The sequence below is a fragment of the Pagrus pagrus genome (assembly GCF_965226575.1).
Source record: "Pagrus pagrus genome assembly, chromosome: 13".
NCBI classification, from domain to species: Eukaryota; Metazoa; Chordata; class Actinopteri; order Spariformes; family Sparidae; genus Pagrus; species Pagrus pagrus.
Genome location: NC_140197.1, coordinates 8,178,790 through 8,203,138, shown reverse-complemented (window position 1 = coordinate 8,203,138; position 24,349 = coordinate 8,178,790). Strand labels below are relative to the sequence as shown.

Sequence of the window (24,349 nt, the reverse complement as noted above, 5' to 3'; positions counted from 1 at the left end):
TCTGTGGACTGGATGAATTGTGAGTTTGGACGGACGTCAACACTGGAGGACTTCCCGCGAACGTGCCCGCAAAGTGTGTGAGTCTGAAAGTGAGAAGTCTGGAAATTTGGATGCAGCCTTTATGGACAATTTAAAAACAAATCATGGAAATCAATACAGCAGAACAAGAGCTGGCTTTTTTTTTTTTAAACCTGGCACCTACATAACCCACAATGCAATTTAGTCACTAGGTGACATCACTGGAGGGAATTTATGAGATTACATGCAACTTCCTCTGGAGCCACAAAAGGCTTTATACTACTTTTACACATTAAGTAGTACTCTCCAAGTACCATAAACACACTGTAAAATTGGCAGAGTTGCCCTTTAATGTGGACTGATCAGGCTTGATTTTACAGAGTTAATATACAGATTTTTTATTTAAATTAAACCGTTTGGATTTAGTTTTTGTCTGAGTCTCTTCAAATGTAATGAGCTACTTTATAATCCCTCCACTCCTGGCAACTGCAGAGGGTCCCTGGTTGGACATTACTGGACGAGAAATTATAAATAAATTTTTAACACACAGCTTCACTGAAAAAATGTAAAAGGCACACAAAGGGAACGCAAGAAGAAGCTTAATGAGCCAGAGGAAAACCTGTTACACAGCGTCACTTCCAGGATCCTCAAACCACACAACTTGCAGGGTTAAATTTTTTTTTTTTTTATTAGCATTTGTCTTTCTCTATGTCATATATGATAAACCCTGAAAGTCCTTGCAAAATTAAGTTCCCAGAAATGTACAGCTTGATTTTTACAACGACCCATCTCATCTCAGAACGCAGAGTTCCCTCTCCAGTCACATGTTGAGCAAAATCAAAAGCACTTTGTGTGACTGACCCAGCTCTCAGTGGCGAGGTTTATTCTGTTCTTATGCATTATAAAAAAGGGGACAGTGTGAATACATCAGGCCTTGGATGAACAGAGGCGCTTGGCAATGTTATATACAAACAGGAAGTAGGAGTGCAGAGGGGACGAAGGGGGGGGTATAGGAGAGACCCCGATGTGGTGATAAATGTCCTCCTCTCCTTGTAGCATGGTCCCAAAGTGGATAGAAGAGTAAATTCCCTGTATGGTCCACAGATTCCAGAATGCCTTGTGAGTGAGTGAGACCACTCAGGGTGAGACAGGTGAGGGGATGTGAGGAGAAGGGAGGGACTGTTCTTCAGGTGACCTCATTAAATGTGGGGCGAGTGTTTCTAAACCGCAGGAAAATCAGGAGAATTTCAGACATTCAGCTTCGGGCCCGGCTGGCAAACAGAACAGGTAGAATCCAGTGGGGGAGACACAGACTGACCAACCAACCCACGTTTACCCCCGGTTACGCTCTGAAAACAGACCGAGCATGATTTTTTAAATATAATACATGTATGTATAAGTACTGTATATGTATTTTTTTATTGTTATATTACAAGATTCCCTGATGGCCAGTGCAGAAAGAAACAGAGGGGGATAAGGGGGTGGGGGGGGTTGGTGGAGGAGGCTTGTTGTCCAATTTGACATACAGTAGAAACCAGTGAGAGAAAAAAACAGAAGAGAAGAGAAGAGAAGAGAAGAGAAGAGAAGAGAAGAGAAGAGAAGAGGGGCACAGTGCCTGGATTTGTCCATAGGGAGGAGCACGTTGTGTCAAATCAACCCCAGTCAGATTGGAAGGAAGAGGCAGGAGGGAGGGAGAGCAGAGGGCTGAGGGCGGGCTCGGAGGTCTGTCCAGTCACTTTTGTTATTCTGTCGGGTCGTCTTCACATGGTCAGCTGGTTTGTTTGCTTGCTGGGTTGTTAAGTGTTTTTAATCTCCTCGTCCTCCTCCCCTCGTCGCTCCCCGGGTTGAAGTGATCGATCAACGGAGGTGAGCAGACTGGCCCGAGTCACTCCGAGCAGGAGGACCGATGGTTTCGCTCTCTCTGAGGGGGCGGACAGAGACAGGACGAAGAGATTCAACACTGAGAAAAGTGTTTATGTTGAAAAATGAATTTTACTAGCTATAAGTTATATTCAGGTTGCTATACTGTGTCTGTTATTACATTATCACACATAGACACCAACATTATCCGTTCTATCGGGGCTGACCTTATGTTAGCTTCTTGGCTTTGTTGTAGAGCGAGTCGACCACTTTGCTCATGTTCTGAATGGTCTCCAGGGCCGCCTCGTATGTCTTGTCCACCACCGGCTCATCAAAGACAATCAGCACACCTTCGCCTTGGTCCAAAATACCTGTCAGGTAGGGCGGGGTGGGATGGCAAGGGGAGGAACACAGGTAAGGAAAAGCAGTAAAAAGCTAGTGCAGGGCTGTCGTGTACAGGCACACTAACTTATTTAGTAACAAAACACCTCAACAATCAGCAAACTGAAACCGAATTAGATGAGAGGAAGTCTAAAACAGATCCAGCTGATATTCACAACAAGGAATCACTGATATTCAGCCGTCTCTTCATGTACTGAAAGAGCTGCAGACACTCACCGTGAAACTTCTCGTCCAGGATCATCTGTGATAATTTCCTCTCAACGTCTCCCTGCAAGGCGGACACAATCAGCTATTTCATTTGAAATACCTCAGGAATTACTTAAAATAGGTAACTCATGTATAATGAAAGCGAATGTCTAGAAGGGAACACTGAGGAAGATGAGCTCAATCTTACCTTGGAGAGTTTGATGAGGGAGGAAATGTGTGCTATCTGTTAGAGGAAAGAGGGACAAGAATAAGACACCTGAAGAAGAACCTTTGAGGAATCTTTTTTTTTTTTTAACTGAACTAAATGTGTCTGATTTGAATTCTAGGGCACTGGGCTAAGTCTCCATATCCTGGATGACTGTGTTTGAATATGGTTACCTGGACCCTAGAAAAGGGTTCGATGACCCTGATGAGGTTCTGCTCCAGCAGGTTGTCGTACAGCTTGGTCAGATGGGTGCTGATGATGGGGTCATCCCTCAGCTCAGCTTTGTACTCTGTTAGTGCCTTGGGAAGGATGTGAAAAACATTTAGATCACAAATGAGGACGGAGGCTCAAACATCAAAGAATCAAACAAGCAGCTTTGTTCATAATGTTACTGAGGAGCATTGTATAGAGACACACACCTTTTCAAAGTCTGCCAGCGACCGGTTCTTGCTTGCTTGTGCCACACATTTCAGTGAGTCTGTCTGTAGATAAAGAATTTAAAACATAAAGGTTATGGGTGCGTGACAGCAGATGAACAGCTTCCACCAAGTCTGACTGAAGCATCCTGCACAAAGACAATCCATCTTTTAAGTTTTATGTACATTTCAATGACTTTCAATTTCAATGCCCCCGCCCCTTAGTTACCACTGCTACGCCTGTCAAGCTTTTTTTCTCACGTCGCATTATGCGGTTTACAATGATAATGATGGCAGATTAAAAAAGTTATTCATTGCGATCCATTGGGGGATTTGTCCCAGGGTGGCAAAGTCATGACCCATCATACTCTGCCTCTGATTGGCTAATACTTGTTGGCTCTATTGGTTGGGTTGGTTAGATTTAAGCAGGATGAGTGAGACTGGTTAGGGACAGGGTAGAAACATAAGGGAAAGCCAATCAGAGGCGGAGTAGGGCGGGTCTTGTCTTTAATCATGGCAAGAAAAACTATTGCATTCAGGGGAGGGGTGTAGCAATTATCAGTGAAGCAATGAAGAGTGATACCTGTCTGCCAGCATACCGCAGAGCTAGCTTGCCACTGATGAGAGCCTGGACATCCTCTGGCCTGCAACAGACACAATATGCATCAGACACAGCAGACAAACTAAATGCTACTAAATGATTTGTGCAGGCCTGTGTGAAGTGATTTGGTTTTGCAGCCTCTCATGTATCTGAGCAGTATAACACTTACAAGTTGAGCATGATTTTGCAGAGCAGCATGTATTTGAGGGCTGTGATGGCTCGTGGGCTGTCGATGGAGTCGTAGCCCTCAAAGGCCTCGTAGAAGTAGGAGTACGCCGTCTTCCAGTCTTTCTCCTCCGCTGCGTGAATGATTCCTGGAAACCGAACACACACAGAAAAGTCAGATCAATGGTAGCAGAAAGTAGCAACTTCACTTCTCTTCACCCACATTTCTGGTTTAGTTGTTCAACAGGTAGTCTATACATCGAGAGCTACTTGAGCAAGAGATGCATCACAACAGTGATTTGTCCTGCTTTGTACCTGACTGCATGTCTAGAGCTGCTTGTAGTTTAGGGGGGCAGTAGATGGCGTTGGCGGTTGTCCTGGCAGATGTGAGGGCGGCGCGGGCCTTGGGCAGGTTACTGAGCGCGTGGTATGTCTTACTCTCCAGCAGCTGAACCTCCACCAGCAGGGCCTTGTCGTCCATCTTCTTCAGCTCCTGCAGCAACTGGGATTCTGGAGTGGGGAGGAAGTTTAGAGTCAATGCATCAAAGTTGTAGAACTTCCTCCCATTATAAAAAAATTATGCAATTAGAATTTAAAAAATCCCAACTGTCACATTTTAAACCTGAAATGACGAGGAGAACTAAAGAGGAAGGTACATGAGTCTGAAACATCCAAAGCTTCATGTATGTTTTATATATGAGGTGACATTCTGTGATTGTCAAGCTAGTTAAAAACAACACCACCAGGAGATTCAACACTCACCAAGTTGGAGCGCCTCCTGGTAGCACTTTGTATCAAAGTACAGTGAGATGAGACGAGCCTGAGGAGAGAAAAGAACAATAACCATGTCAAGGCCACTGTTTGCCCAGGAAGAGAAGACTAAACATAGATCAGCTTTTTTTAACCATTACCCAGATTCACCAGGGTAACAGAGGATTCCGCTACACAACTAGGAATGTTTATTTGTCAAGGAAATTTCTTCATAAATTATTGGATGTATTAACAACCAATAATTAGCTATTTGTGAACATTTTCCCATAATAACAGTGTTGTTAAACATCTGGTGTGGCCCAAAATCACCACAAAATCCATTGTTAAATCATACTGAATAAGCTGTCGCGCTGTGTGCCGATATTGTTCAAACTAAGTCGAGTTTGTCTGTGGGAACACTTCAGACATGTCATCTATGACGGCATCACCAAGAATTTGTTTGTTTGGCTACAACGTGCCTTCACATGTGCGTGTTAGTCAGTCTGTGGTGCTGCTCTGTAAACGCAAAAGTTGTTCAGGAATTATCAACAGTCTTGAGATGGAGCATTACTGACGTTTGTGTTACTTATTTTTCCTTTATGACAACATGACAGTATCTGGAGTGCCTTCGCTGTTACATTAAGGATTGTGGACAAAAAAACAATCACATGTTTGAAGTTTTCCCAAATATAAATGACACAAATGCTATTTACGACATGTTTTTTGTTTTCCCTGGTGCAAAATATACTAAACTGTGAGTTCTGTTCCATCGAACCCCTAGAGATTAAACATATTGGATGGGGCTTGCACTTAATAGACAGTCCAGCCCATTTCTTTCTGGTATCTACATGGTCGGGGATAGTTGAGCGTCGCATGTTCAGTGTATCTCGTCTAGATGCTGAAGACATGTTCTCGTGTGGAACAGTGTCCTGTAGAGTTCACCTATCCTGGGAATCTTTCTACATTTCCCTTTGATTGGATAAAGGCTTTTGTTTTATTCTTGTTGTAAAGTATTAGGTAGCATTAGCACTGTTCTCCTCTGTCAGTTTGCATTAGCATGAACCACTGACATAGCCAGCGAAGACAAGTCGATCCCTAATTGAGGTGGCCTGTCTGCTAAGGGTGCTGGACGAAACAGCAACAATGAACCACATCATATTGTATCTGCTGCCACTGGACTAGGACCAGTCTGTTCTTACTCATCCAAACACACCTGAAAAGAAAAAGCTCCAGAGGCTGTACAAAGTGCTCGTGTGAACTAGTCCTGCAGCAACACCGAGTCTCACCTCTAGTGCCTGTCTGAGGAAAGTCCTCTTCTCAGCCTTGGCCCACTCTATGCACTCCAGACAGAGCTCCACCTCCTGACCTGTGGCAGCTTCCATGTCCAGAAACAGGTCCAGCAGGGAGCGCACCAGCCGGGCTGCCTTGGCCTTGGAGATGGAGTTGAGGAAGGGGCGTACATATTTCAGCAGACCCCCGAGCTCTGAGAAGAGGTTGGGAGGAAAAGAAACAAGTTGAAAACTCGCTCAAAATAACGAATGATCATCCTGCTACTATGACTGGTGAATGCAAAAATGCATTAGTCATAACAATTGCAAAACACGACAAAGGTCATAGTTTCCTTCTGTTCTACTGTTTTGATGAATCACAGCAGGTCCACCGGCACAAAAGTCAGGCGGAGAAAAACTTTTAATCCAAAGGATACTCAAGCTGCTACCTGTTACTACCTCCCTCTGCACAATGTGGTTTGGTTTTCTTTCATAAGAAGATTCTTGGATATTTTAGAGCAGGTTTGCTGAAAGGGATTATATCTCAACTATACCAAACAACAAATTCCTTATAGATAGAAAAACATTCTAGGTGAAGTATCATGTCAAGTCCTTGTCTATCATATGCTTTACAGTACCTATCGCTTTCCATGTACATGTTGAAAAAAAATGTTCTCTGTGAATTTTTATAAAGATGGCCTTTTGATATAAAAAGATGAAGACTTAAGGAGAATCCTGATGTTGTAAAAAGATATTAGGTCAATGGTCCCAGTAGTGGATGACATCACAACCACCTAATCATGTTTAGTAAGGAGGGACATCACTTCCCTCTTCATGGAAATCCATTCAGCGAGGAGGGTAGATGAGGTGAACATTTAACATTTACATCAGACAAACGCTTGTTAAAGTGCATTGCTGCTCACATTCACAGCTGGATAGTCTTCTTATATCAGGTCACCACAGACATGTGAAGAGGTGCTCCCATATAAAGAGCACCACTTTTGAGAGTCTTACTTGTACGGTGTGACTGGGCTTTGAAAACTGTAGTTCAGTGAATTTTAAAAACATCTATTAAAACAGCCATGTTGGGTGTGTGTGTGTTCCCCCAAATAAAGCAGTAGCTACATGTGTGAACATCATGTCCTGTTACCTGCAGCCTGTCCTGTCTTGGCCAGCAGCCCACCCAGCTCCAGGATGCTCTGCTCTTTAACACGCACCGCCTCCTCATCGCTCTCCTGGATGTCCCGCTTCACTACAAGGCACACATATAATGATGTAATCAGAATGGCATAAATCACCGCGGTATCAAAAAAAGAAAGGGACATACTGTTGATAAACTCTTTCCTTCTGTCTCTAGAGACAAGCATGCAGTCAAGTTATATCATGAGTAGGTTAGGTTGGATGGCGAACATCCAAGTGGCTAACGAAATATCGAACTTGTCTAATTAAACAATAAACGATATTGACAGCGACATGGCTGCGCGTTAATAGTCAACATAAAGCAATATATGGTGCATACGCACACAATGGAGGCTGTGACAAAGTAGTTGAGGTGAAGAGAGTCAGCTCAGTTTCACATTAATTTCCTTCTCGGCCTGACATCTGACAAGACGAGCCGTAGCTGCTAACAACGCTGGCTGCATGCTAACGTTAACTAGCCAGCTGTCACCCAAGTTCCTGTCAAATGAATGAGCCGGAGTAGCTAACGTTAGCATGTCTGATAAGCTAGCCGGTTTGCTGCTAGCCGGCTAGCCCACTGCTGCTGACTCACTGTGCAAGCTAGGAGAAAAAAGAGACGGCAAGCATTGGGCTAGCTAACATAGCTTAGCTGCTAACTGGCTAACAGCAAAGATGGCTAACTCAGCTGCTACACATTAGATAGAGGGGTGTACAGCTTCAGTGTCTGAGCGTAAGAGGATTTTCTTTCCAGTGCCATACTGTGTTGATCATATTTACCTATTGAATGTAAGATATCGATAGAGGCATTCCGGTCTGTTCCAAGAAGAGACTGTGCTCTCTGAAACTCAGCCACTGCCGCGGCTGCCATCTTTCCTCTGCCTGCCTGCGCTCCGCTCTGCCTGGTTGTTTTCCGGTCAGGTCATTCACATGGTCGGAACAACGCTGCCTCCTAGCGGTGATGCAGAGTTCTGCAGATACCTCAGAAATCACTTTATGTGCCATACTCTCAAATATAAATATAATATTCACTGCCTTCTGCATGCTGACATGTATATATGTGTGGTTATTGCTTATGAGAATTTTGAGTGATTTATGTTCAATGGGACGCTGGAGAAGTGTTTCATTTATATAATATGTCTGAAATTTGCAGGTTTCTTGATTAATACCACCACAGGTTGCCTCTTTTCTTCTTGTTATTGATGCCTTTTTGAGTATTGCATTTCAGGAAACTACAATATGCTTTATAATCAGGTTTTTAAATGCCGGGAAATAAATATCAAGTATCAAATTAAGCCCAAACTGTGCAGGTAATACCATTTAATTCAACTCAAAAGTTGATTTTGCAGGTTCAGAAACATAAATTTCCTGCTATGTGTGGAATTCACTATTATTATATTATTAGGTCATTTGGACCACACTTCAAAATGTGTAAAATAAAAGGGAAGTGCTGCACCAGAACATAAAACAAAATGAATTTAAGAACATAAATAAGTTAAGTTTGAATAATTTGTCGGTCTGTGATGGGCACAGCAATATCCCTTTGTGTTATGGGGGTGTTAGTTACTGTGACAGTTTGACAAATTCAAAAGGTGGACTGTGTAAAATTCAGGTTACATCTTCAGGTCCATACACATCAACTTTAAATCATAGAATTACTCACAGTATTACCTTTAAGTAGAAGTTACATAAAGTTTCAGCTCCCTGTGTGACAGAAGAATATTCTTCACATTGAATTCACTGTTAATATTTTAAGCATCTTAATAATTTCAATGAAAACACTGATGGTAAAATAAAGAATACATAAATGTATTATAGCTTAAATAAGACTAAGAGAGACACATTACATGTATAAAAATATCTTTATTTCAAAACATACAGAGAGCACAAAAAACTCCAAATCAAATCTCACGAGTTAAGTCACTCATGGTGGTACTCATTGTTTGCCTTCAAAGCACGATGGACAGGTAGTCACACACCTGAAAGCACAGAAAACAACATTGATCTAAGTTGTGACAAATAATTTGTCAGTCATAACTGTTACTGTGTAGCACAATGATTACTTTTCAGTATCACACACACAATAATAAGCACATAAAGAAATACAGCACTACAGAAGTAGATCTACAGAAAGAAGTCTATAATAAAGAGTCATGCATTTTTTTGTTTAAGGCAGCAGGAACAGATGTGTCTCGGTATGAACTTTCTGAAACTTTGGTTAATAATGACTTGACCGTTTGATACCTGGCAGCTTATCATGAGGTTAGGAGAGCCGTCTGTGTTGGGCGCTACGGAGAAAACAGGATTGTGGACACAGTCCTCCGTGTGCTCCAACACCCTGGCCTCTAGAAGATGCTGCAGGACGTCAGGGGTGATGTTCTGTTTCTGAAGACAAGGTGTTGCAGCATTTTAGCAAAAGTCTAAAACTTTTTTACTTACTTAACTGAACCCTGAGTCCTTTCTCTTGGTTTTCCTTTATTTACAGGTTTTTAGCAGAGTCACAAAAACATACATTTTTTTATACATATTGAATTTGATTTTTTAAGTTGACAGATTTTCAACATAGGTCAAATATCTGTATGTGAAAGGACAGAAGAGAGTCTGTGTCCCAGGAATATCATGTTGATGGGACTTACTAATGTTTTAGTTCTGTTTAAAAAAGACTTTAAAAAAAGGTGCAATATGTAAGAATTAAGGAATAAGGAGCAGCATGTCAACAGAATAACTGCTACCTGCCATTTGCTAGTTAGCTCAGTTGGCCGTGCAGTTAGCGGTCCGGACTAGGAACTTGTGTATTTGTTTTTGCATTGGAGCTTTACACCGAGATGTGCTGGGGCAAGCTGGTTAGCATGCTAAATTCACAGCAACACAATGAATTGACGGCATAAGATCAATACTGTTATTTCTTCATATTCTGTCGATGATTTTAGTCCATTTTCGATTTTTTTTTTTTCATAAAAATTATTTTGTGATTTTTCTCAGATTTTCTTGTGGTTGTTTTTGAACGCGGGATGTGTATATTTGTAACATTGTTAATATAAAAAAATAAAACATGATGAAATGGGTCATGTCTACGAGTGCAGATTTGAATCTGAAAACAAGGAAAAGTCATGTTTGATACAAATTGCAACAATCTGGCACCAAGGGTAACACACTCTGCTTGAAAAGGTGAAAACAGAGAGGCTGCAAGAGGATAAAAAAAAAATACTTGTGTCCCTCATTTTGAACAAGATAGAGTTTAACAAACAAACCTTGGTGTTAATGTACAGGCCACAGGTGCAGGAGATAAAATGGCTGTTGATGTTTAAGTTATTCCTGCGGAACACAAGAAGCATGATGATTATACATAATGTTGAATCATAAAAAAACACAGCTCCTGAGAAAAGCCTGCAGACATAGATTTTCATACGTTTGCAGCTAAAACTTATGGTACAACCATCGCAGCATCTTGTGTTACGGCAGCCATTTCTTGGACTCACATGTGACATATGGGGCAAATAATGTGCATTTTGTCCATCCCTTCGACAACAGACGATATGTACTGCTGCTCAAACTGCAGGTTCCTCTCAAACTCTTCAATAATAGACATTTCTGTGGTGGCACAAAGAAAAAGACGGCACAACTTAAGAACTCCTTGTTTACAGAGCATCTGCAGAAATATCTCAGCCCCAATCACATCACTGTACAATAGATTTTTACACATTTACATTAATTTGACTGGAAATTTGCTTTTATATCTACACTCTACACTGATTGGATGGAAACAGAAGTACATTACCATGTGACATGAGCTCCTGCTGGATTTCTTCAAGCACTGCCAGTTCATCATACTCCTTCATGACACTGAACATCTGTTTAGAAGAAGAAAAGAAGCACACCTCCATTTATTATGAAAATAAAAAAGGTTTTATTAAAAAGGTGAAGTGCAATCTGAAGGTAACTTCAACTTGGTGTCTCGGGGAACACACAGTAACAGTAAATAGGAACAGAAACCCAGGAATGGAGAGAGTTACAGACTGAGAGAGACACCGACCTCTGCCATGCCCTGTGGCCCCCACAGCGAGGGCAGCCTCCGGTCCTCTGACTGCAGGGCGGTCCACTCCTCCTCCATCACCTCCTGGACGATAGCAGAGGCCCCGGAGCCGCTGTGCAGCTGGCCCTCTCCCGTCTGACGATACCTCTCCAGCAGCCTCGACCGGCTGTTTTTCAGTCTGTCTACACACCGCTACAAAACACGAACACACACACAGCAGCACCATTTTAAACTCTGACAAGAGCTAACGTTACTAAAGTGAACAGCGTCCCGACATGTTAGCTAGCTAGCTGACAGGTTGACTTGTGATTTCTCACCCGGCGGTAAGTTTCCTTCCATGGCGGCGTCGTTCCTTTATAAAGTGAGCGGTGTCTGTGCAGAGCGTCCATCTGTAGTGTTACCAGTGACTGTTAGCTTAAATACATACAATGACTTGGACAAACAAAGTGGCTAAAAGTAGTGGAAGACTTCAAAAACAAAACATTTCAGCTTTTAACCCCGCGACCCGGAAGTTGATGTGCGCTGCCATGGAACGCATGCTGGGATATGTAGTTCTTCCTTATATGGACGTCTATGGGTTTACCTGCCAGCAGTCATGAAAGAAAAGGAGTGATTCAGAAACATGACCATGACCAGGGTTAACTGGATTCAGTTTCAAAGCCAGGATCATGTGTCAACTATGTGTTAGAAAAAAACATCAATTAATTTAAAAAGTCCCGGTGTTGTGTTTAATATAGTTAGATTTAGCTTTTTCAGTTATTTCCACACAAAATCAAATTGCAGAAAACCATAACTTTGCTGGAGTCGACTGCACAAGTTACACAAGTCACAACATAAAATGCCCCGTCCACTCTGAAATAAACCACCATGGATCAAAATCATTGTATCACTTCATTACAGAAGCAGTCCCTTTTATTTTTTCACTGTTGTTTTGTTTACTCGGCTGTTTACCTTGTGAAAACTGAAAATCAATAAATATATTCAGTAAATCCATCACACTAAACCTTTTGTTAGCTTTCATTACCACACATCCTGTATTAATTATACATGTATATATGTTTTTAGACACAGCCAGTCAGCAGCCAGTGTTGTGTTCATAGTTTAGAGGTCAGCTGGCGTTCTTCTTCTTAGCATCCAGTTGCAGCATCCTCTTTAAGATTCAAGATTATTTTAATTGTCCTTACGCAACACAAAACTCCAGATGTAGTCCCCCAAGATGAACGCAAAAATGCTAAAACTATACATATAAATGAATGCATAATAATACAGTCATTCTTTCTAGCTACGTTCTAGCTAACATCCTCCAATCAGGCTTCATGGAGAGACAATACATGACACCAGCTGCTCTACACCAGGTCTGCCTGTCTGTGATGGGGTGCCACATCACTGCGTCTTCTTAGATAGAAAGTTCCTGAGGTTTGGAAGACAGCAGGCAAACATTACAAAGAATTTCCATGTGGTTTAACGTGATAGTCTGAGAAGCATTGCAACCGAAGGAGGAGATACATGACAAAGAGATGAAGAAAACACAAAGGGAAAAATATTGCACAAGGAAACAGGAGGTGACTGCTGAAATCACAGCTAATAAACAGTGGTAACTGTTAATGTCTCCGTCCACATAAAGGTCAGCTTTGTCAAGATGGCTCCTACTGCTAAAAAGACTGCATATATTTACTTTGCCTCAGCAAGCGAGTCAACTAATTGTGGTGACTCAACTGGAAATAATTGGATTCAAATGCTTGTGTTACCAAGGCTTAAAGCTTGACAGTTGTGTAACAGAAATCTTGTGTTATGGGGAGATGAAGTTGTGATGATGTGGGTATTCAACCGGCAGGGAAAGATTAATGAAAGACGCCATTGAGTTGTATATCTCAATGGCATCATTTTGACTCTACTCTTTTTAATACATGTCTTGCAAGTCCCCAACGTCCCCAATGACATGCTCCTAAACAGCAACACCACAAAGACTAAACAAAGAATGACTGACATAATAAAGCAAGAAGAAAGAGTGAGGCATTATGGAGGAGTGGAATACAATGTTAGCAGGCAATGTTTCTGCATACCACATTTAAGTCCACAGACATTTGTGCCAAACATGTAATATCCCTGTCACGCTATATGATTATAAGCTAACTTCCACACTGGGAGGTGGAGGGGACGGTTGTGACATTACAAGTCACGAGGCTGCCATGTGGGCAGCTGCAGTTGGACTCTGTGGGGAGATGTCCAGCTGTGTTAGTGGCAGGTGCATTTTATAAAGGAGACCTGTGGACAGTTCCAGCCCTTAAACAGGTAAAACAGGTAGACCCTTTTAAGCCTAACTGTGATGTTTCCCTAACCCTGACCAAGTGGGTTTCGTGCCTAAATCCGAGCAGACCATAAGCACAGCATTGTAACTTATCCGTGGTTTTGCAGAAACATACTTAGCATTTAACATTTATTCTGCCGATTGAATTGAAATTCAAAGCTGGCCCCTCCTCCCCTGCTCTCAGCTTCCTCTTGGATGGTGCTTCGATCTGGCATCTGTTTTTTTATGGAGTCTTGACCTCACAACCTGTGTGCTGCTATTTGCTGGAGGCTACACACCACTGCCCAAAGGCTGAAGCCCAGAAACATTGTGAACACAGCAAAACAAGAAAATATAATCAATAATTGAGAGGGATTACATTTGTATGGGTCTATATGGGTGGCTGTAGCTCAGGAGGTAGAGCAGGTCATCTAGTAATCGGGAGGTCGCTGTTTCAAATCCTTGGCTCCCCCAGCTGCATGTCGGAGTATCCATGAGCAAGATACTGAACCCCAAATTGCTCTTGATGAGCAGTTGGCACCTTGCAACTGCTCATAAGCTTGTGAATGTGACGAGTGTTGTAAAGTGCTTTTAGCGGACTGGAAAAGCATTATAGAAATTCAAGTCCATTTTCTTTGGAAAACCCTGTTCATTCTGCCTTTAATAATATAAAGTTACCTATGTTATTTATGTACTAAATAGAGATAATAAAGATGAAGTTCTGTTTTGTGTATTTGAGTTTAGTTAACTGAAGGTTCTCCCTGCAGATCAACTGGAAATCAATACTTTCTTTGAAACCCAAACATTCAGTATTAATTCATTCTTGGAAACATTATTTGTTGAATTGTCACCTGTAGATAAATATCACCTGCTGTGCCATAAACTAAAGACTCCTCATGTTACAGTTACATTTAATCAATTGTGTGGATTGTAAGTCTACCAACTGCATGAACTCTCTCCCAATAAGTCATACCAATTGATATAAAACATTTATTGAATTTACAGTAACATACTGTATAGTGTCATAATGTTCATTCAATTGTATTCAGATAATTTATTTAAGTAAAGTGCCAAAACATTAATGTGAAAAATCCTTAATTTCAAGTAAATGTCCTGCAAACAAATCTTATTTAGGTCAAAGAAGTATTATCGGATAAATATACTTTAAATATCAAAATCAAAAGTGCTTGTTTGCAGAAAAATGTCCCTCGACTAACATTAATATGTGTCATAATTATATTGTCGCTACTGATACACTGATATGTGAGCAGCATTATACTGTTGTAGCAGATGGAGGAGGAGCTTGTCAAAAACGTGTTTGACCTTCACTGTGTAGAATGATGTGATAAGTATAATAAGTATGATTTGAGACATTACAGCTGGTCTGGAGGCAAATCCTGGTGCAATATTCAGCATACAGCAGCGTGATGTGGAAGCTTGAAGCCTCCAGTGCACATACAGTGAGAATGGACTTTATAGCAAAGTAGGAGGCATCCTGTGGCCAACAGCTAAACTTGTGAAGTGAAAAATATTCACATATCCATATATTCTGGATTATTAATTGACAGAGAAGGAGTAGGCTCCTTTTTCAAGGATTTTAATGTGGTAACCGTGCTTGTCAGATACACATTAGATATTTTTTGAAGCACATTTTTGATCTTTAGCAATTTTATAAGCATCATATGTCATGTTATATAATCAGACTAGTATAAAGTAGGGAATACTCAGATGTAGCTGACTTAGTTTCCACCACTGGTTGATCTCTAGTAGAGAATAAATGGGAAGCGGTTCCCCCTCTTTCTAATACCAAGAGGAGCATGAAGGCATGCAGGCTTGTGGAGTGTCAGTGCAGCGCATGAGCACATTAGTCTGCAGGAGGATTTAGCACCCCACAGTGTTAGCGGGGCTCGGCCAAGTGATTCATAAAATCCTCCTTGTTGATCTCGAGCATCCTCCTCCTCCTCCTCCTCCTCAGCAGCAGCAGCAGCAGCTCTGACACATCTGCTCGGCTGCTTCAGCACCTCGGACAGCGAATTCTCCGATAGGCTGGAGCCGCTCGACGGCCAATGGCTTCACCCGCGCGGCTGAGCCAGCGACGTCCAGCAGCAGCAGCAGCAGCATCCCGGCAGCAGCCAATGAGAGGCCGCCGTTTCTCTCCCACATCCAACCCGAATAACTGCAGATGCCCGCATCAAAGCGGCGGCTCTGTCTCTCTCTGGCAGGTTTGCATAGCTGAGCTATAAGCTGCTATTTTTGGAATCCATAGTGGCCATTTTTTTCTCTCCTCCTCCTCTCACGGTATTTTCTCCGCCTTTGTTTTGATTTAGATTTTTTGGACCGATGTTTTTTCACTGACTGTGTGAGAGAGGTTCGTCCAAAGCCGCGAGCATCGTATCGGGACGTTAACAGCCGTGAGAGATTTTCTGCTCTCAATGGAAGACATCTTCCCACTCGCTGCGAGCGAAGGACCGAGGCACGTTTCGCATCTGCTTCGCATCTGTATTCCCATCGACGAGCGAGGGACTTTTTATAAATGAAGGTTTGAGGGGAAAAAAGGCAGCAGCCCAACCGGGAGACGAACCTGTCGGCCTGCACCACTGGGGGGGCTCCCACACCATCAGGGACCGAGCCGCCTGCACGCCCTGGACCCTGGACAGCCTGTGCTAGAGCGCGTTTCTCACATTTTGACCGCAGGAGCGAGCGGGTCAAGGTGTGATATATGGATCCTACACGAAGAGTCGATTAATCAGAAGGTAGGAGGACACACAGGGCTGTTTTAACAACATGCTGTTGTGTCTGCACATGATAAAACATAAAACACAGCCTCATGAGGGGAGCTGAATAATGCAAGAGCCAACGATACAGGCACATTAATCACGTAACGCACAGGGAATCAGATGAATTAATCAATGGATCGCACCAACATTAGACACATGGCATCATAACTGTTGTGTGGAGGCTGTGGATGTGTGAGCGCGCAGGCCTGGAGCTGCCTGGTGTTGGAGGGGCTGTTTTCAAGGCTTCCATTTTGGAGCTAAGATGGATGCTTGCGCACAATTCTTCCTCCTGCCTCTGTGGCCTTATCTTATATAACACCCATGAACACTGGAGCGGCGGCAGGCCCGAGTCACACTGACGTGAGAGACGGTGCAGGGAGATGCGAGCAATCGCTGTTCAGTCGATCACATTGAGGCTCAGTTGGTGGTTAAGAGATGAGATTCATGGTTGCAGATGTGGTCTGTACGTTACTATGAGGGAATGTCACCAAATGGTGTGGCTCAGTGTAGTGATTTTTCAGTCAGGTTGAGATCTCAGCTCTGTTAGTCTGGTTAATATTTCATCATGTGTGGAAGAATTGTTCTGTAAAATGCAATGATGATGTCATTCAGTGTTTTTAAAGGGTTTCCTCTGACTCACTCTCACATAGACAAGAAGAAAAGTGGGTTGAACAAAACAAGACAAACAAAAACAACTACTCAACTCAAGGTCCACTTACTAGTTTTCTGATATATGTATTACATTTTCGTCATACAGACAGAAAAAATGACAACTACAAACAATCTTAAAAAACATACACTGAGTAGTTTTTGTGAAGCTTTCAGCCACATCTCATGGTCTTCATCAAGTTGCTAGAGGAAAATATATACATGGAATCTGGGAGGCAAGATAGCTGAGGAAGAATGAGAAGGAGTGAGAGGCTGTGACCACTTCTCTGGCTCGCTGATCACAAAATGAGTAAAAACACAAGCGTGAGAATTCATTTCTCACCCTGGAATCATTTAACTCAAGGTCCACTTACTTATGCTGAAAAGCATTCAGAGAAAAAAAAAGATAAGTGTACCTCTACTAGTTTCCTCCTTTCTTACTGTTAATAAAGCAGTTTAAGGCTCATTTGTGAAGGTTTACTCTTGAAACAATAGCTTGACAAAGTAAATAAATTAAAAAAATTAAACATTAAAAAAACTTAAAGGATAAGCTACCCAAAAAATGATTTTCCTAGTCTATGAAACATTTCTGGAGCTTCAAAGCAAAAACAGTGTTGCAGCAGTCTATTAAACAACTGAAGTAGATGGGGATTCATTTTAAAACCTTAAAGAACAACTGCAATATGATAAAATTGCTCCAAACAGCTCGTCTAGTGTAATCCAAGTCTCCAGAATCCAAAATGATTTAGAAAAAAAAAAGTTATTTACACCCTCGATGCGTGGTCGAGCTTTCTCTAAACTCGCACCCACTTCAGACAGGGTGCGTGCTAACTTTTAGCTGAGAAGCTACTGTGAAAAAGTCTGCTAAAAAAAAATCAATCAATTTCTGATCTCGGGGCCTCTGGAGACCTGGGTTACATTGGATGAGAGTTATGTTTTTTCATAAGTCAAGTCTTTTTACTTGTTTTTTCTAGAGCTTTCACCGTATCTCACTGTCCTACTCAGCAGATGGAGTTCATTTAATTGTCACCATGGATGCAGCTCTCTAAGCAGTAATATCAGTGAAAACGTCATGAGCCCCATCTTCTGAGGACGACCATCAGATGGAATTAAAAGCTCAGAAAAAGGCCAATAAATGGACCTTGAGCCAATATATTGTCAAACTAAAGAGTCACCTTTGCTTCACTTGGCTAACATTTTGGTTGTTGTTGACGGCTTCTTTACTACATATAATGTAACTAATGCAGTATTGCCATTACCTCCAGGTTCGACCTGCTCCAGAAGTGAGACGCACACCTTGAAGCTCTTTGTCTAGACCATTCAAAGAGCTTTCCCCCCACTCCACCCTTCCTCCATCCCACTGGTAGATCTCACACAGACGTCATGGGTACGGTGCTGTCGCTGTCTCCCAGCTACCGCAAGGCGGTGCTGTTTGAAGACGGCCCGGCCACTGTGGGCCACTACACGGCGGTCCAGAACAGCAAGAATGCCAAGGATGCAGCCGCAGCGGCCGCAAAGTCCCTCAAACGGCCCTCTATTATCAATGTGTTGCCATGGAAACGCATTGTGGCTGTATCGGCGAAGAGGAAGGGCTCGAAGAAGCTGCAGTCAGACGCCGGCGATGGTGGTAAGGGGAGCTCCCCGGATGGCCAGGCCACTGCCATGGCCAACTCGGCCTCCAACAGCCTAAAGCTGAAGAAGTCTCAGTCCTGCGCTAACCTGTCATCTTTCACATCGAGCCAGGACCCCTCAGCCACCAGCACCACTACCTCCTCCCATCTGCCCACCTCCAAGACCCTGGCTAATGTAGTTACCGTCGCTGCCAAAAAGAACTCCCTCACAGGCTCTGGACTCCAGCCGTCTACTGCAGCCGGCACGCCAAAACGTGTCATCGTCCAGGTAAACAGAATCTCAGCTGTTTCTCCTTGGTCTTACACAAGTCCCTTCCTTTCTTACTGTCCTTTCTTTTCTATTTTGTTGTCTCTCTCCAACCCAGGCCTCCACCAGTGAACTGATGCGCAGCCTGGGTGAGTTCCTGTGCCGTCGGTGTTACCGACTGAAGCGTCTATCCCCGACAGATCCGGTGCTGTGGCTGCGCAGCGTGGACCGCTCCCTCCTCCTACAGGGCTGGCAGGACCAGGGCTTCATCACGCCGGCCAATGTGGTCTTCCTCTACATGCTGTGCCGCGACGTGGTCTCGTCCGAGGTGGCCTCAGAGCGCGAGCTGCAGGCCTCGCTGCTCACCTGCCTCTACCTGTCGTACTCCTACATGGGCAACGAGATCTCCTACCCGCTGAAGCCCTTCCTGGTCGAGGCAGAGAAGGAAGCCTTCTGGGACCGCTGCCTGGAGATCATCAACCGCATGAGCGGCAAGATGCTCCAGATCAACACCGACCCGCACTTCTTCACCCAGGTGTTTGCTGACCTGAAGAACGAGAGCAAGAAAGAGGAGGAGAAGACCAAACTCCTCATAGGCCTTGACCGATAAGAAGGAGCTGGGAGGAAGGAAAGAAGGAAGGAAGGAAGGAAGGAAGGAAGGATAGAGAATTATTTAATTAGGTTGAGGACGGGTGGATTAATATAATGCAGTGCAGCACTGATACCTTGGAGCAGTACTGTTGTCTGCCGTCTCTACTGTTTCACCATTCATCCAATTTCCTGATCATAACCCAGAACAAGGAGCCTCTGGGGTTAAACAAAACATTCAATTTTTGAAAAAGCCACCTTAACACTAACAAAGGCAGTTACTGAACTGCAGTGTTAGGGTTAGGCTCACCTGACTGAGTAGGTGAATTGGTGCCTCCAGGGCACTTTTACCCCAACAAAACAAATAAAAATAGGTTACTGTAGCGCTGGTCACATCATGAGCCACGTTATTTAACATGATTGGATCTGGTTAGATTCTCAAGACCGACTATCTCAAGAGATAACCATCATTTGTATGTGATGCCTGAGGTCCAGAAACACAAATCAGTCTGATCTGTATCTTGTTTCAGCGAGTAATGTAAATGAATGGATTTAGAAACGCCAGACAACACAGATGAACTCATTGAGGGTGGATATTATAAATATAAGGATACAGGATGTGGATACGATGATATAGTGTGATAGCATCCAGGCATTATCGCTATAGAGAAATGTCAGGGTGATGAGAAACACGGACCACCTTGCATGAGGTCACTTCATACGTCCTTGCACATGACCCCCCTGCTTATTGCCAACTCCACTTTACCTTATTCCCATTGTCCTGCCCAAGCTTATTGCACTCACCAACACTGGCTGTGAGGTCCACTGTTGAAACTTTAAGAGCATTGAATAATACCATCACTTAGCCACAAACGCAAAACGTGTCAGACTGAGAAATTTTCAGTCACTATTTGGCATAATTGTACTGTAGTGGATTTATTCATTGGCGTCTTACATAAAGTACTGTACTTTTACGGGATCCAAAATCTACTATGAATTGGGAGATCGGTTATTTATTTTTAAGAGTATGAAATGCTAATCCCCAGGGCACAGATTAATAATCACTGAACGAGCCCTTCTGTAAGATGTTTACATTTACAAAAACGTGGGAAAATGCAATACTGACCCCTCTAGGGCAAATTTATCACGGGCAATGATTTCATTCCTGCCTGTACCCCTGCACTTTCTCCTGCAGTCCAGGAAGGAAGGAAGGAAGGAAGGAAGGAAAGAAAGAAAGAAAGAAAGAAAGAAAGAAAGAAGAAAAATGCTGCACTCACGTTGTGTGCTTCATACTGTATGAATGATCGGTGGCGCTGGGTCATGGAGGACATGTTCAGAGATCATGTGATCTGTCTCGACCAGTGGCTGTTCACGTCAGAATGAAAGGAAAATGTGATTATATCCCAGCAGTTGTGTGTGGGCGGGGGCAGACGCTACAAGTGTACATGTGACTTCTTCTTCCAGCACGACGCTTTGATGTCGCCTTCGTCGCCTCAGTGGACTTCCTCTGCTGTTTAAAGCGTCACCTTCCCCTCCCTCTTTCCTCCGCTCATTACTCTCCATGGAAACAAACTCAAACGACACAGATTCTCTCTCTCTCTGTCCAGTCTGAACTGGTCGTGTCCTGTCTGGTGCGGTCCTGTCCAATCCAGTCATCTGATATTTAGAGACACTCTCCGGTCGTGTTGACCCGATGGCTTACTTATTCACTGAGTTGTTTGACATGCATGTGTGCTTCTATAGGTTTCCTAGCATGCTGCTTTGTGTTGGGCACACCGCACCACATGTTACAGCAGAGACTGAGCGGTCACCGTGCCGAACTGCTGAACGCTAGACTCAGTGATGTGACATCCAGGCGACTCGGCACAAAGACTCTCCAATGAAGGAATTGGTGGAAGGCTGGTTTGTATCCTTGCCTGTGCTGACCCTTATCGAGATCCCCACTGTTCTTGGTCTCATGGTGCTCAGGGGCTGAAAAGACCCCTGCAATTTAAATTTGGATATTTAAAGGGCATGCCAGCAATTAAGCATGGAAGTTTAATAAGGTCGGGGGCTTCACAAGAGACATTTTAAAAAAGGAACAGTCAAGATCGAGGCAGCAGATGCCAAGATACCCTAATGTTTGATTGGGTCATGCTCCAAAAATGTTGAATCCTACATGTCCCATAATGCAAGTGGATTTCATGCCCCATTCTTTCAAACCTCACCCTTCCAGTTTTCTATTAAAAATGTTCAGGTCTGAAGCCCAAGCAGAGATGCTGGAAGACCTCATACAACTGAACTTCATGTCAAAAAGTCAACCGCGTGCCTCAAGAGATTCCTCGCCCTGATGATGTCACATCACTAAGTCTAACCGCAGCCAATAAACTGTCTACAATTTTAGAAACGCTCCGCCTCCTCAAACAGGGCAGAGATCTTGTGCCATATCGTTCTAAAGACTCATTATTTCATACAAAACACAAAGAAACATGAGCCAACTCAAAGTCTCCGAACCGCCGAACAAGAAAGACTTTAAAGGAACGATGACGAATAAGCTTTTTCACGATGTTGCTACGTTATCGTCAGAGATGATGACCATGAAAGAGGGACTTTGTTCAGGTGGCGAGGAAGTGGAGTCCAAATGAAAAGCTTGTGATTTTTAATACACGGTGAAGTTTTATGTGTCACTTTGCGAAAATGTAAGCCAAAATTGGAGCCATCCAAAGCTGGAGCATTCATCATTCTGTTAGTAAATTTAAAATTTTTGAAAAGCTGTATTCTGCCTCTTACATGATAAAACGTTTGAAATAACAGCTCCCTATTTGCTCAGAAACATGGGGGAAAATGGGTTTTAGAAATTTGTTAACAAAACAGAATACGGTGTCTGTTTCCAGACTGGGTGTCTCCATGATGCAGGTGATGTTTTAACTCTGGTTGTGTTTTGTGTTCAGATGATTAGTGACCGGGCTGCAGTAGGTACCATGCTGTAAAAAATAATGTAGCCTTGATGCAGAGTCAGACCTCATATGAGACAAATATGCACATGAAGAATGAATCCGTGGCAAACTAGCTTGTTTACACATCCTTCCTCCTAGCTGTTTCTGATGGGTTGAACAGTATACAAGTAGCATTTCTCTGAACGGCATTCCCAGGAGGACTGTTTAATGATCGTTTTCTTTTTTTCCATGTATTGTACCCAAGGATCCAAGCTGAACATGGTAGGTTTGATGGGAATTATATCACAGCAGGTTAATGAGCAAAATACAAAGGGTGACACATCCTCCTTTGGTTAAGTGAAAGAAGTCTGTGAACATAAATTCTTTTTTTTATCATTATTATTTGACTGTCACCTATACAGTGGAGGACTGATGATTTTTTTGTGCTGATAATCTGGGTTATCTCTGGTAAATATCAAGGTTTAATTGACCGTTCGCTAAACGCTGCCACCTTTAGCCCCTGTTGCTCCGCCTCAAGCTTTCTGTTCTTGTATGGCACATATGCCAGTTTACATGATAGCGATGAAAGATTCATAAATGAAACAGTGGGTCCTCAATATCAGACAGAGGTAGACAAAACATTTGTTTGTTTCCAGATGGCAATGGTCAGATTTGATCAACTGTAGCTAGCTAATTAAGCTAACGTTAGCTCAACATGTTGGATAAAAATGCATCACCTCCTGACTTTTTATTGTTTCCAGCTGACTCATTATGTCAAAGGGCTCTTAAATATGCACATGATGGCTAGCCTACATACACAACACAATGCTAGGTCCTGGGGGAAAAGCTAGTGTTCTAACCAGCTGATGATCTAACTGGTGTTGTTTTTCTGTTGCAGTTTAGAGCTAGTTTGTCCCAATATTGTGACCATGATGAGGAAAAAGTAGAGTGTTTATGTTCACTTTTAACATTACAAGAGTGTTACGCTAATGTAAATTTAATGTAACACTAGCTAATGCTGGCAAAAGCCGGCAGTTGTTGCTGAAGTGTAAGCTGCCCCAGATTCAGTGAAGAGCAGAGCTGCTAAGTTTTTAGCCTGAACTCTGATAGCCTCCACAACCGGCGTCCTCACAGTGGAAAAATGCTGCACTGGGGATTTGACTTTTTTATGTAAACTGTAGCCCCACAAGCTAGCTAATGTACTGTAGCCTAGTGTTCCTTGTCCCTGGACGTAAAGCAGGGTTGGTAGGCTACTGTAGCTAGTAAGCTAGTTAGTCGTTCATGATTCCAACATACCCTAGCAAACAAACACACTGTTTAATCAGTTTCTTATACTTTTGAACTCTTGAAATGAGTCTCTCTACATAACTACTGTATGTACACGACTTCTACATGTAGAGGAATCCAAAGCTTGACAGGCCTGCTGTGTCTAGATAACGTTGTTAACGTTACAGGTGCAAACAGTGTTCGAGGGAGGGATTTAGCGAATGGTCAATTTGACTATTTCTATTAAAATAGTTTGACACCTATCCTATGTTGAAAACACCCCCCCCCCCCCACACACACACACACACACACACACACACACACACACACACACACGCACACACACACTAAGTGTATTATATGTTGATTATTCAAGACCATGTGGATGTCAGATGACAGCTTTTAACAGACAAGAGGGGATTTGTTACATTTCTCTGTGAAACAAAGGAGTGGACAGGCAAAAAATCCCGTCCTTCCAGCTGTGCAGGGGCAATAAAAAAAACAGACAAGGAAGAATGAATCTTTTTCTAGAATTGGAGAGAGAACAGTATGGGTTGATGATCTCCCCTCCGGTACATGCTCTCATCATCGATCGACTCATAAATATGTGCCATATTTTATCTTGCAACACGTACAAGACAAAAACTATCGTGTAACATATGAAGCTTATGATAATGATGATGAAGTTATTATGGTTTTTCCTTCCTTTTCATTTGTGACTCATGTTGTGTAAACAAGAATCTTTGTTGAACAAAAGTCAAGGCTACTAGTGTTACTAGAGTGCTGATGCTGCAGTCTGTTACTATGTGGATGTATGAATATGTATGTGAGAAATAAGAATAATTTGATCAACTGTTACAGGTACTTTATATAAAAACCTTTACAAGCA

The 24,349-nt window shown here is 42.8% G+C and overlaps 3 protein-coding genes across 3 annotated transcripts; 1 reads left to right on the top strand and 2 right to left on the bottom strand.

Moving 5' to 3' along the window:
- Positions 1–345: 345 nt before the first annotated feature.
- LOC311267718 (26S proteasome non-ATPase regulatory subunit 11A) lies at positions 346–7,975 on the bottom strand. Its single transcript, XM_084370942.1, has 13 exons — positions 7,849–7,975; positions 7,043–7,144; positions 5,911–6,107; positions 4,637–4,694; positions 4,190–4,384; positions 3,879–4,023; positions 3,692–3,752; positions 3,112–3,174; positions 2,866–2,991; positions 2,675–2,710; positions 2,497–2,548; positions 2,106–2,249; positions 346–1,939 (listed from the first exon to the last, which is right to left on the bottom strand). The coding sequence occupies exons 1-12, from the start codon at positions 7,937–7,939 to the stop codon at positions 2,107–2,109; spliced, it is 1,269 nt and encodes a 422-aa protein (XP_084227068.1). The 5' UTR covers positions 7,940–7,975; the 3' UTR covers positions 346–1,939; position 2,106.
- Positions 7,976–8,911: 936 nt separating this feature from the next.
- rpain (RPA interacting protein) lies at positions 8,912–11,617 on the bottom strand. Its single transcript, XM_084371100.1, has 7 exons — positions 11,419–11,617; positions 11,102–11,293; positions 10,847–10,919; positions 10,548–10,659; positions 10,320–10,383; positions 9,313–9,453; positions 8,912–9,047 (listed from the first exon to the last, which is right to left on the bottom strand). Exons 1-7 carry the CDS (start codon positions 11,488–11,490, stop codon positions 9,018–9,020), a joined length of 684 nt encoding a protein of 227 aa, XP_084227226.1. The 5' UTR covers positions 11,491–11,617; the 3' UTR covers positions 8,912–9,017.
- A 3,675-nt stretch (positions 11,618–15,292) lies between these two features.
- Positions 15,293–24,349, top strand: LOC311268049 (cyclin-dependent kinase 5 activator 1-like). Its single transcript, XM_084371390.1, has 3 exons — positions 15,293–16,141; positions 18,079–18,712; positions 18,810–24,349. Exons 2-3 carry the CDS (start codon positions 18,197–18,199, stop codon positions 19,299–19,301), a joined length of 1,008 nt encoding a protein of 335 aa, XP_084227516.1. The 5' UTR covers positions 15,293–16,141; positions 18,079–18,196; the 3' UTR covers positions 19,302–24,349.